Raw genomic sequence first — 8776 nt, forward strand, 5'->3', positions numbered from 1 at the left:
TTTCATGGAAACAGCCTGGATGTTTTTCTTCCAGACTGAACTTTCAAATAAAATTTCACTACCACGCAGCCTGGAGCACTCTCCTCCACTGTCCCAAGCCTAGTGCTTTCTTGGTGTGTTGGGGATGATATATCTCCCCCAAAAGTGGCTGTGCCTACTTAGGTAACATACTCAAAGCATCCTGCAAGTATCTTTCACTCACCTGAATTGACACAACAATAAGGTGGTGTGACCTGCCAAGAGGAGCTTGAAGGCAAACTCTACCTATCTCAGATGTCATCTACATCATCAGGAGGCTCTTACACACTCATAATAGATATGAGTATACACAAAACTTTCTTTTCCTCAAACACTGTACAATTTCCCATTTTGAAGTTCTGAATGGTTTTTATTGTCACCACAAAAATCCAACTTTATAGCTGATCGTAGTTCCCAATCATGATATTTTGTGCATACACTTATATGTCAGATAACCAATAGAAATCTATAGCTGAAGGATTCACACACAAAAAATAATACACGGGATTAGACAATTTATTTGTGGGAAAAGTCATTGATTTTTGTGTAATTATTATCTTTCAGAACAGAACAGAACTTCGATTTTTCATCCATGATCTTGTGTTGGGACAGAAAGTTTTATAACCTTCCATGCTACAAACAGTCATGGAAGAGGAAGGTTGTAAATCCAAACTTAAAGAAAGAGAAACTGGGCCTTCCTTTCTCCTTGAATAAACAGTAAGGGGGTGTTGAAAATTATACTCTCAGTTTTCAACTTGATGGATCTGAAGTAAGAGTAGTAACCACAGCAGTACAGACACTAACAGAGCAGCTAACACAATCACTCTCCTGTAATACTGACCCGACAAGGTCAGAAAGCCAATGTTCCCAGGGAAACTGAAAGCTTCTAGGAGACCATCAGCGTTTTCAATGTTGTGGCCACTAGTAGATCGATGCTCCAGCAATGGTCCCATATCCAAGAGTATTTGGGCAGCATAAATTGGACTTGATGGGCTTGAAAAGAAAAAGGAACATGTGAGTAGGGAAGATAGGTGGACCTGGAGGAGCTTGGAAGTGGGTATATATGATCAAAATACATTGTATATAATTAATTAGTTAGTTTGAAAATTTTTAAAGGAAATGTCACATATAAAAACCAAGGCTCATATAGGATTACTGACAGAGGCCCAGAGTTATAGAAATGTACGTTCTCTTAGGGAAGATAGAAAATAATAGCAGCCATCTGGGCAGAGACAGAGTGGGAGGAGGAAGAAAGACAGTGCACACAATGGTCCCTTCTCATCTTTGTTTTGCTTTCTAACTCTATTAGTCTTTCATGGAAGCCATCCATGCATGTCAGTGAATAACTGTGGATTTTATTTCCTACCTAGATGAATAGAATGTGTACTTTCAAGTTATCTTAACTCATAATCTATTTATTTATTAAATCCTCAGAAAGCTCTTAAAATATCAGCTCTTAGTTAATCCATGTTCTCAGCAAAATGGAAATTACCAGAAAACTCCCTAGTACCTGTGAATGTGTTTAGCAGTCTAGCACAGAGAGCAAAATCTTCATAGACTATGATGGGCCTTGATTTTTGATGACTAGACTTCTAATTGACTTGGAGAAAAACAGTGGATATCCTTGGCTAGAGGGGCAAGGGGCAGTAAACGGGAAGATAGTGAATTTGGAAACAAAGTCTATAGAGCTGAACGTTAAAAAATAAGCTCTGCCAGGCAGTGGTGGTGTACGCCTTTAATCTCAGAACTTGGGAGGCAGAGGCAGGCAGATTTCTAAGTTCGAGGCCAGCCTGGTTTACAGAGTGAGTTCCAGGACAGCCAGGGCTATACAGAGAAATCCTGTAATATACATTATACCATGCATCTATTTCTTTTTCTTTAATCTACAGAAAACCTTCAATGCAAGATACATAGCCTCTTAATTTAAAAAAAATAGTAACTATACAATTTAAATTTTGAAAAGACAACTACAGTTAATAACAATAATAAAAACAAGCCCACGGGGGCTGGAGAGATGGCTCAGTGGTTAAGAGCACTGACTGCTCTTCCAAAGGTCCTGAGTATAATTCCCAGCAACCACACGGTGGCTCACAACCATCTGTCATGAGGTCCGATGCCCTCTTCTGGTGTGTCTGAAGACAGGTACAGTATACGCATATACATAAAATAAATCTTTAGAAAAAAAAAAAAAAGCCCTGCAACTCTTGACCATTTTTCCTACCCTTAGTCTATTTCCATGATTCTGGGCTCAGTGAGAATGTCACCAAGATTTTATGCCAGCTCTGCATTAGTGAAATTTGCTAAGAACCTTAGAAACCCACTTCAAAGTGTAGGTCCTGTTCTTCGGATGATGAGATTTGCATAATAGCAGCCAGCAGAATATGCTCCTCCTTGCCTCAGAGTGTTTTACTCGTTGTTGCTGTTGTTTTGTTGTTGTGTTGTTGTTGGGAGAGGGAGGAAGCCTATCTCTGCATTTTGTTTTATCTTTTTATTGTCTTTAAATAACATTGAGCTACTGACTTAATTCCTTTCTTATTCTTTTTTTTTTCCCTTCGGTTTTTGGTTTTTCGAGACAGGGTTTCTCTGTATAGCCCTGGCTGTCCTGCAATTCACTCTGTAGACCAGGCTGGCCTTGAACTCAGAAATCCGCCTGCCTCTGCTTCCCAAGTGCTGGGATTAAAGGTGTGTGCACCACCAACCAGCTCCTTTCTTATTCTTTCTCACCTGCTTTCCCGGCACATGTACTCTATTATATTCTTTCCCCCACCCCACATCTCCTCCACTTAAAACCTCTATTTCCTAAGCCAGGGGGACGAAAATCTATTTTGTCCCTAAATATTTTTTAAAGAATTGACCAAATAAGTTTTTTGCATACTTGAGTGCTGCTGAAAAAAATCACTTGGGGTGGGGTGGGGTGGGGTGGAGAATGTTGTAAAGCTTGTACCTCAGGTAACACTAAATACTGATGTCATAAACTTGCTTAAGTACTGTGCGTGTCTCTCCCTCATAGAGCTCAATGATTTGAGCATTTTCTACTTCTTTATGCTTTTTCATTTAAAACATGTTTTAAAGCATATTCTCTCTGAATCTATTGTTCGTCTTTATTGCTGATGGAAGTGTTGACACTCAGAAGATGCGCTGTGCATCTTGAGGTCAGCAGGCACCAATCTGGCACCTTTTACTGGAGCTGTTAGAGCTAGTGTGTACAAGTTGTCCTGAAACCCCAGCATGCTGCCCTGGGGATGGTGTGGTGCTTTTGAGTGGGTGTTGCCTACAGAGAAGCTGCTTCTGTAGTGTGGTCAATGTCACAGACAAGCCAGGCACCGTGGGGAGCTATCTAAGTTCTTTTCTTTTGGAAGATTCAGTGTCTCTGGGAGTTGCCTGAGTTAAGTCTAGATAAATATGCCACATCTCCTTGTGTGAATTAAATGCCTGGAAGCAATTTTAAAGGGAGTGGAAAGTTGGGGGAAATATTTTAGTCTGTGTTTGGAGTCTTGATGTGTCTGGTGTTTGAGGCGAGGACACCTTGAGTTTGGGTGGGGAACTGCTGGCTAAGCCTCCTGGGAGGCAGGAAGAGAAGAGAAGATACCGGAGTCTCTCCATCGTTTGTTTCACAGGGTGATTTCCTCAGTATATAGGCCACTGGAGATGGAGGGAGGACAGCCACCAGCTAGCTCACTCAGCATTTTAAACTTGAGTTCCTTTGATATCTGAGTTTATTCAACAGTTCATGGGTTTAGCAAGCCCAAAATAGCTTATTAAGAAACTGTTTCAAAAATAAATTTGCACTGCTCCTTTTTCTTGCCCCACCCCTCTCAATGGGACAAAGATCCCTGACTCCACTCCGGCCCCACCTCCCCGTGCCCACATTGTGTACCATGAGGGATCCTTGGGAGACTGTCTTACCTCCTGTGTTGAATGGAGACCCGGGTTGAGCTGTGTCTGTTCTTGTAAAAAGCGTTTTGGTATCAAGAACATGTACGTAGGCCCTGTTTCCGTCCACAAGCTGAGCCATATGTACATAATCTAGACTGTTTTCTTAGGTCTGCACTTTCATAGCCTGTTTTTTGAAGATTAACACATTTGGGAGGTGATTGACTCCATCTTTGCCTAAATGCAGTGAGTGTACAGGAAGCTCGCTCTCAGAGACAGTACATGTCAATCTGGAGGGGGTTATATACAATAGGGGCCAAAACTTAAATCTGTATTTAAAAAAAAAAATCACCATATCTATTATAAAACAAGTCAATGCATGTAATGCTGGAATTTTGGGCACTTTCGGATTTCTCTACCTACATTTTCTGAATGCATGAAAATTCCATGTTTGTTTTTTTTTCCTTAAATAGCCCTTTGTGCTTCAGTGCGTTCTTGTCGTCAGTATTAACTCTGGGAAACTACTGGCTCTGTGTGTCTTTCCCTGTGAGGCAACAGTACATGTGAGAAGAGGTATATTCATTGGGTTTTTGTTAATATATTTATTTCATTCTAGTTTGATTTATTTTAATTGTTGATATTTAAGTTGTCATTAGACACGCTTTATTTATGATACATTTCAGCTTAAAGTTATGTTATTATATGTGGATATAAATATAGAGTTGGTGTTTTACCAAAAAAAAAAACTTTTTCCAAAGAGGCAATGGAATACAGATCTGATGAGAAAGAAAAGGAGGTACTTCCTGGAGCTAGGGAGCTTAGGAGGGAGGATAACAGGAGTGAGAGGCTACTGAGAACAAAGCCTAATGGCATATATGGAGGAAAATAACATCATGAAATTTAAATCATCCTGTCAAGCCAGGTGTGGGGATGCAGGCCTGCAGGTCCAGGAAAACTGCCTGCCATTGGAGAGCAGTCCACTCTGCTGGTGAGTTCCAGGCCAGAGTGAGTTCCAGGTCAGAGTGAGTTCCAGGCCAGCGATGGCTGCGGAGTAAGAGTTCCTCTCTCACCACCAGGCAGTGGTGGCACATGCCTTTAATCCCAGCAGAGGAGGCAGAGGCAGGTGGATTTCTGAGTTCTAGGTTCGAAGCCAGCCTGGTCTACAGAGTGAGTTCCAGGACAGCCAGAGCTACACAGAGAAACCCTGTTTCAAAAAACAACAACAACAAAAAATACAAACGGAGTTTCTCTCTCAAGAGAACACGAAGCCCTAAGGTGTGGGAAAGGGAAGAACAGAGACAGTATCCCAAAAGGAAGGCAGAAAGAGAAACAAGCCAGATGCTTCTCCTCCAGGGTAAAGTGTCAACAGATAGTAACAAAACTGAAGATATGGCCCAAGCTCTGTATAAGCACGTTATACAGAGCCCGAGCGTGTAACTACCAGGAAATAAAGCAAACTGCACCAGGGTTGGGGGGAGCTGCTGGAAATGTGCTGGAGTGGACAAGCCTTGGAGAACTTCATCCATGTGAGTAACCTAGACTTTTTAAAAAAATTTAAAGATTTATTTATTTACCTTAAGCATATGAGTACACTGTCACTGTCTTCAGACACACCAGAAAAGAGATCAGATCTCCATTACAGATGGTTGTGAGCCACCATGTGGTTGCTGGGAATTGAACTCAGGACCTCTGGAAAAGCAGTCAGTAACCGCTGAGCCATCTCTCCAGCTTGTAACCTGGACTTTTTAAATGTAATTAATTCAAATTACAGGGAGAAGAAAAGACCTCTTTTCCCTTTCTAGTGTTTTCACACACACACACACACACACACACACACAGTTAAAATATACGATCCACATGAGAAAAATGTAAGATTTGTTTTTCTGAATCTGAACAACTTTGTTTACTATAATTCAATTGATAATTTCAAGTTCCATGTTTGTGGAAATTTCTTCTGTTTTATGATTGATTAAAATTCCATTCTGTAGGTACCATAGGCTCTGTGTTTTAAGTTACCTTTTGAGATTATAATTATTTCATTTCCCCTTTCCCTTTCCTTCTTGCAGCACTCCTCCCCCCACCACCACCACGGTAGCATTCATCCACTGACGGATCTCTATGCTTATTCCAACATTTAGTTATCATAAATAGAGCAACAATAAACATGGATTGCAACTACCTCTATAGTACCTCTGTGGTAAGACTTGGCATCTTTCAAGCCCCAGAATATTCCCATGTGCAATCTGTAAAAGAGAGACCCTTAAGTCCTCTGAGTGGCGTGAGTGAGTTTTCACTTTAGTATCTAAATAGATTGGCTTAAGGTCCATTGCACTGTGAGAATTCTCACCCCTAATTCAAACCTATTTTCAAGGGTTTTATTCTCCTAAAAAGATCCCTACAGCTTGCATTCTGAATGAACCTGGCAGCCCAGAGGCTGTTTTCTCACAGTGCCAAGCAAACACCCCTGGCACTGATATGCATGTTAATTTTCTCATCTCTATAGCACTGTGCTCAGCTGTTTATGTTGGGCCAAGGGGCTATGGAAAGTTATAGGGGACACATTTTAAAGTCAACTAGTCAGAAACCTAAAATGTACAGTAAATATAACTGAACATTAGGACTATCCTAATATCTACCTGCTAATCTCTTAAATGAGTGATTTTTCACATAATTTGTTCCATTCAGTCTTTTCTCTTCAGTATCTCCATCTTAACACATTTCTCTCATTGGAACTGCCAGTTTCAGTTTCCAAATCATATTGATTTTTTTCCATCTCGGTTAATTCTATTCTATCTTCATCTCTCTTTCTTGTCAGTGTCATCACACAACAATGGAAGTTATGACAGATTGTGTTTTACCCATGAGAGTATGGATTGCATAGTCCTGCCTAGTATACAAAGCATCTATAAGCAGTTCTGACCATAAATAGAATTCTCTTTTGCCACACTGTTTCATTCTTGTTAAAACTATATACACTATGAAATTCTCCTGCCTCTTCTGCAGATCAGTGGATCAACCTTCTATATTCTTGACAGAGAATAGAAGGATGACCTTTTCTCTGATCTGCTTGGTTTTCACTCCATAGACAATAGGGTTCATTGCCGGTGGAATAACAATGTAGAGATTGGCGAACATGATGTGGAACGTGAGGGAGACGTTGTGTCCAAAGCGATGAGCGAGGATGGAGAAAAAGGCAGGTATGTAAAACATGAGGATGACACAGACATGGGAACCACAGGTGCCCAGGGCTTTCTGGCGTGCATCTCTGGAGGGGAGGCGAAAAACGGCACATAAGATGAGAGTGTAAGAGACAGCTATGAGAACCACATCTGAGATGACTGTCATGATGGGGACACAAAATCCATACCAGATGTTGATGGAGATATCTGCACATGCAAGCCGGGCAACACCTATGTGCTCACAATATGTGTGAGGTATGATACGTGTCCTACAGAAAGGTAAGCGAGTCAACAAGAAAACATCTGGCAAGATGATACAGAAGCTTCGGAAGGAGATGCCCACAGCAATCTTGATGATGGTCTTGGGGGTCAGGATGGTAGCATATCTCAAGGGTGAGCAGATAGCCACATAGCGATCAAATGCCATGGACATTAGAATAGCTGAGTCCAGGACAAAGCTATAGTGGAGGAAGAACATTTGGGTGAGGCAACCTGGGAATGTGATTTCTCGAGCCCCCAACCAGAATATACTGAGTGTTTTAGGCACACCAGCTGTAGACAGGATGAGATCAGTCATTGCCAGCATGGAGAGAAAAAAAAACATGGGTTCATGAAGGCTCTTCTCCACTGAGATGAGGTAGAGAAGAATACAGTTTCCCATCACAGCTATGATGTAGATCACACAGAAGGGAATGCCAATCCACACGTGGAATTGCTCCAAGCCTGGGATCCCCACCAAAAGGAAATGCCCTGGGTTGTAACTGCTCATGTTAACTGTAATCATAGCAGGCCACCTTGTCACCTAGCCTAAGAACAGAGAATGATAACAACATTCAGCATCTCTGGAGTCACTGTCACTTGCAACCATGTACCATTATGGATTCCTAAAGTAATATATCATCCAGAGTGACTTCATGAAGTGATAAATGATGACAGCAATGAGTTTATATCAGGTCATCCCGACACACGTGGTTACTCCATCTAAGGAAACATCCTCTGTTCCTTCAGTTCCCTTCTAATTGACATGCACTTTCTAGGGCTGGCCTCAAACTCAGATATCCACCTGCCTCTGCCTCACAAATGCTGGGATTAAAGGCCTATGCCACCACTTCCTGGCTCCAGATTATCTTTACTCCACATTATACACTGTCTTCTGATGTAGAGCCACAGACTACAAGAGACTTTTTACAAGTTAGCGGATTGCAGTTTTTATTGACATATTGGTTAATCCTTGGTTGCCCACTCTGTCATTGTAGAATATTTACCTATGTCTCAAGACAAACAGCTACTTGTTTCAAAAGGACCTGCAGACTATGGCTCTTAGATTTCTAAGGACAAAACCTTGTATCGCTAGTTAGGAAGCTGATTAAGGTCAGTAAATTTGAGTTGAATTCCAACATGATGCTGGATCACATATGTAACTAAAATTTAAATTAGAAAGTTCCCCAGCTGGAACTCAGGGGCCCTTTGCCTTAAAATGAGAGGAAGGAGAGAGTTTCCACCACACTGGACATTATACCAGCATGGAAGACTTGAGCTTAGTCACATTATATAGGTTAAGATTTTTTATTTTAAGATCCACCTGTCTCTGCTTCTCTGCCTCTCTGATTTTCTGCCTCTCTGCCTCTGCCTCTTTGTCTCTCTGCCTCTGCCTCTCTGCCTCTGCCTCTCTGCCTCTCTGCCTCTGCCTCTCTGCCTCTCTGCCT

At 41.5% G+C, this 8776-nt stretch overlaps 1 protein-coding gene across 1 annotated transcript; it reads right to left on the reverse strand.

The window, feature by feature from the left end:
* Positions 1-6903: 6903 nt before the first annotated feature.
* LOC116102716 (olfactory receptor 52H1) lies at positions 6904-7854 on the reverse strand. Its single transcript, XM_031387704.1, has one exon. It carries the CDS (start codon positions 7852-7854, stop codon positions 6904-6906), a length of 951 nt encoding a protein of 316 aa, XP_031243564.1.
* Between the last annotated feature and the right edge of the window lie 922 nt (positions 7855-8776).

This window comes from Mastomys coucha, unplaced genomic scaffold (genome assembly GCF_008632895.1).
Source record: "Mastomys coucha isolate ucsf_1 unplaced genomic scaffold, UCSF_Mcou_1 pScaffold21, whole genome shotgun sequence".
NCBI classification, from domain to species: domain Eukaryota; kingdom Metazoa; phylum Chordata; class Mammalia; order Rodentia; family Muridae; genus Mastomys; species Mastomys coucha.

Excerpts from the sequence above, each read along its gene's own strand:
- LOC116102716 (XM_031387704.1), bottom strand. The coding sequence starts at position 7,854 with ATGATTACAGTTAACATGAGCAGTTACAACCCAGGGCATTTCCTTTTG.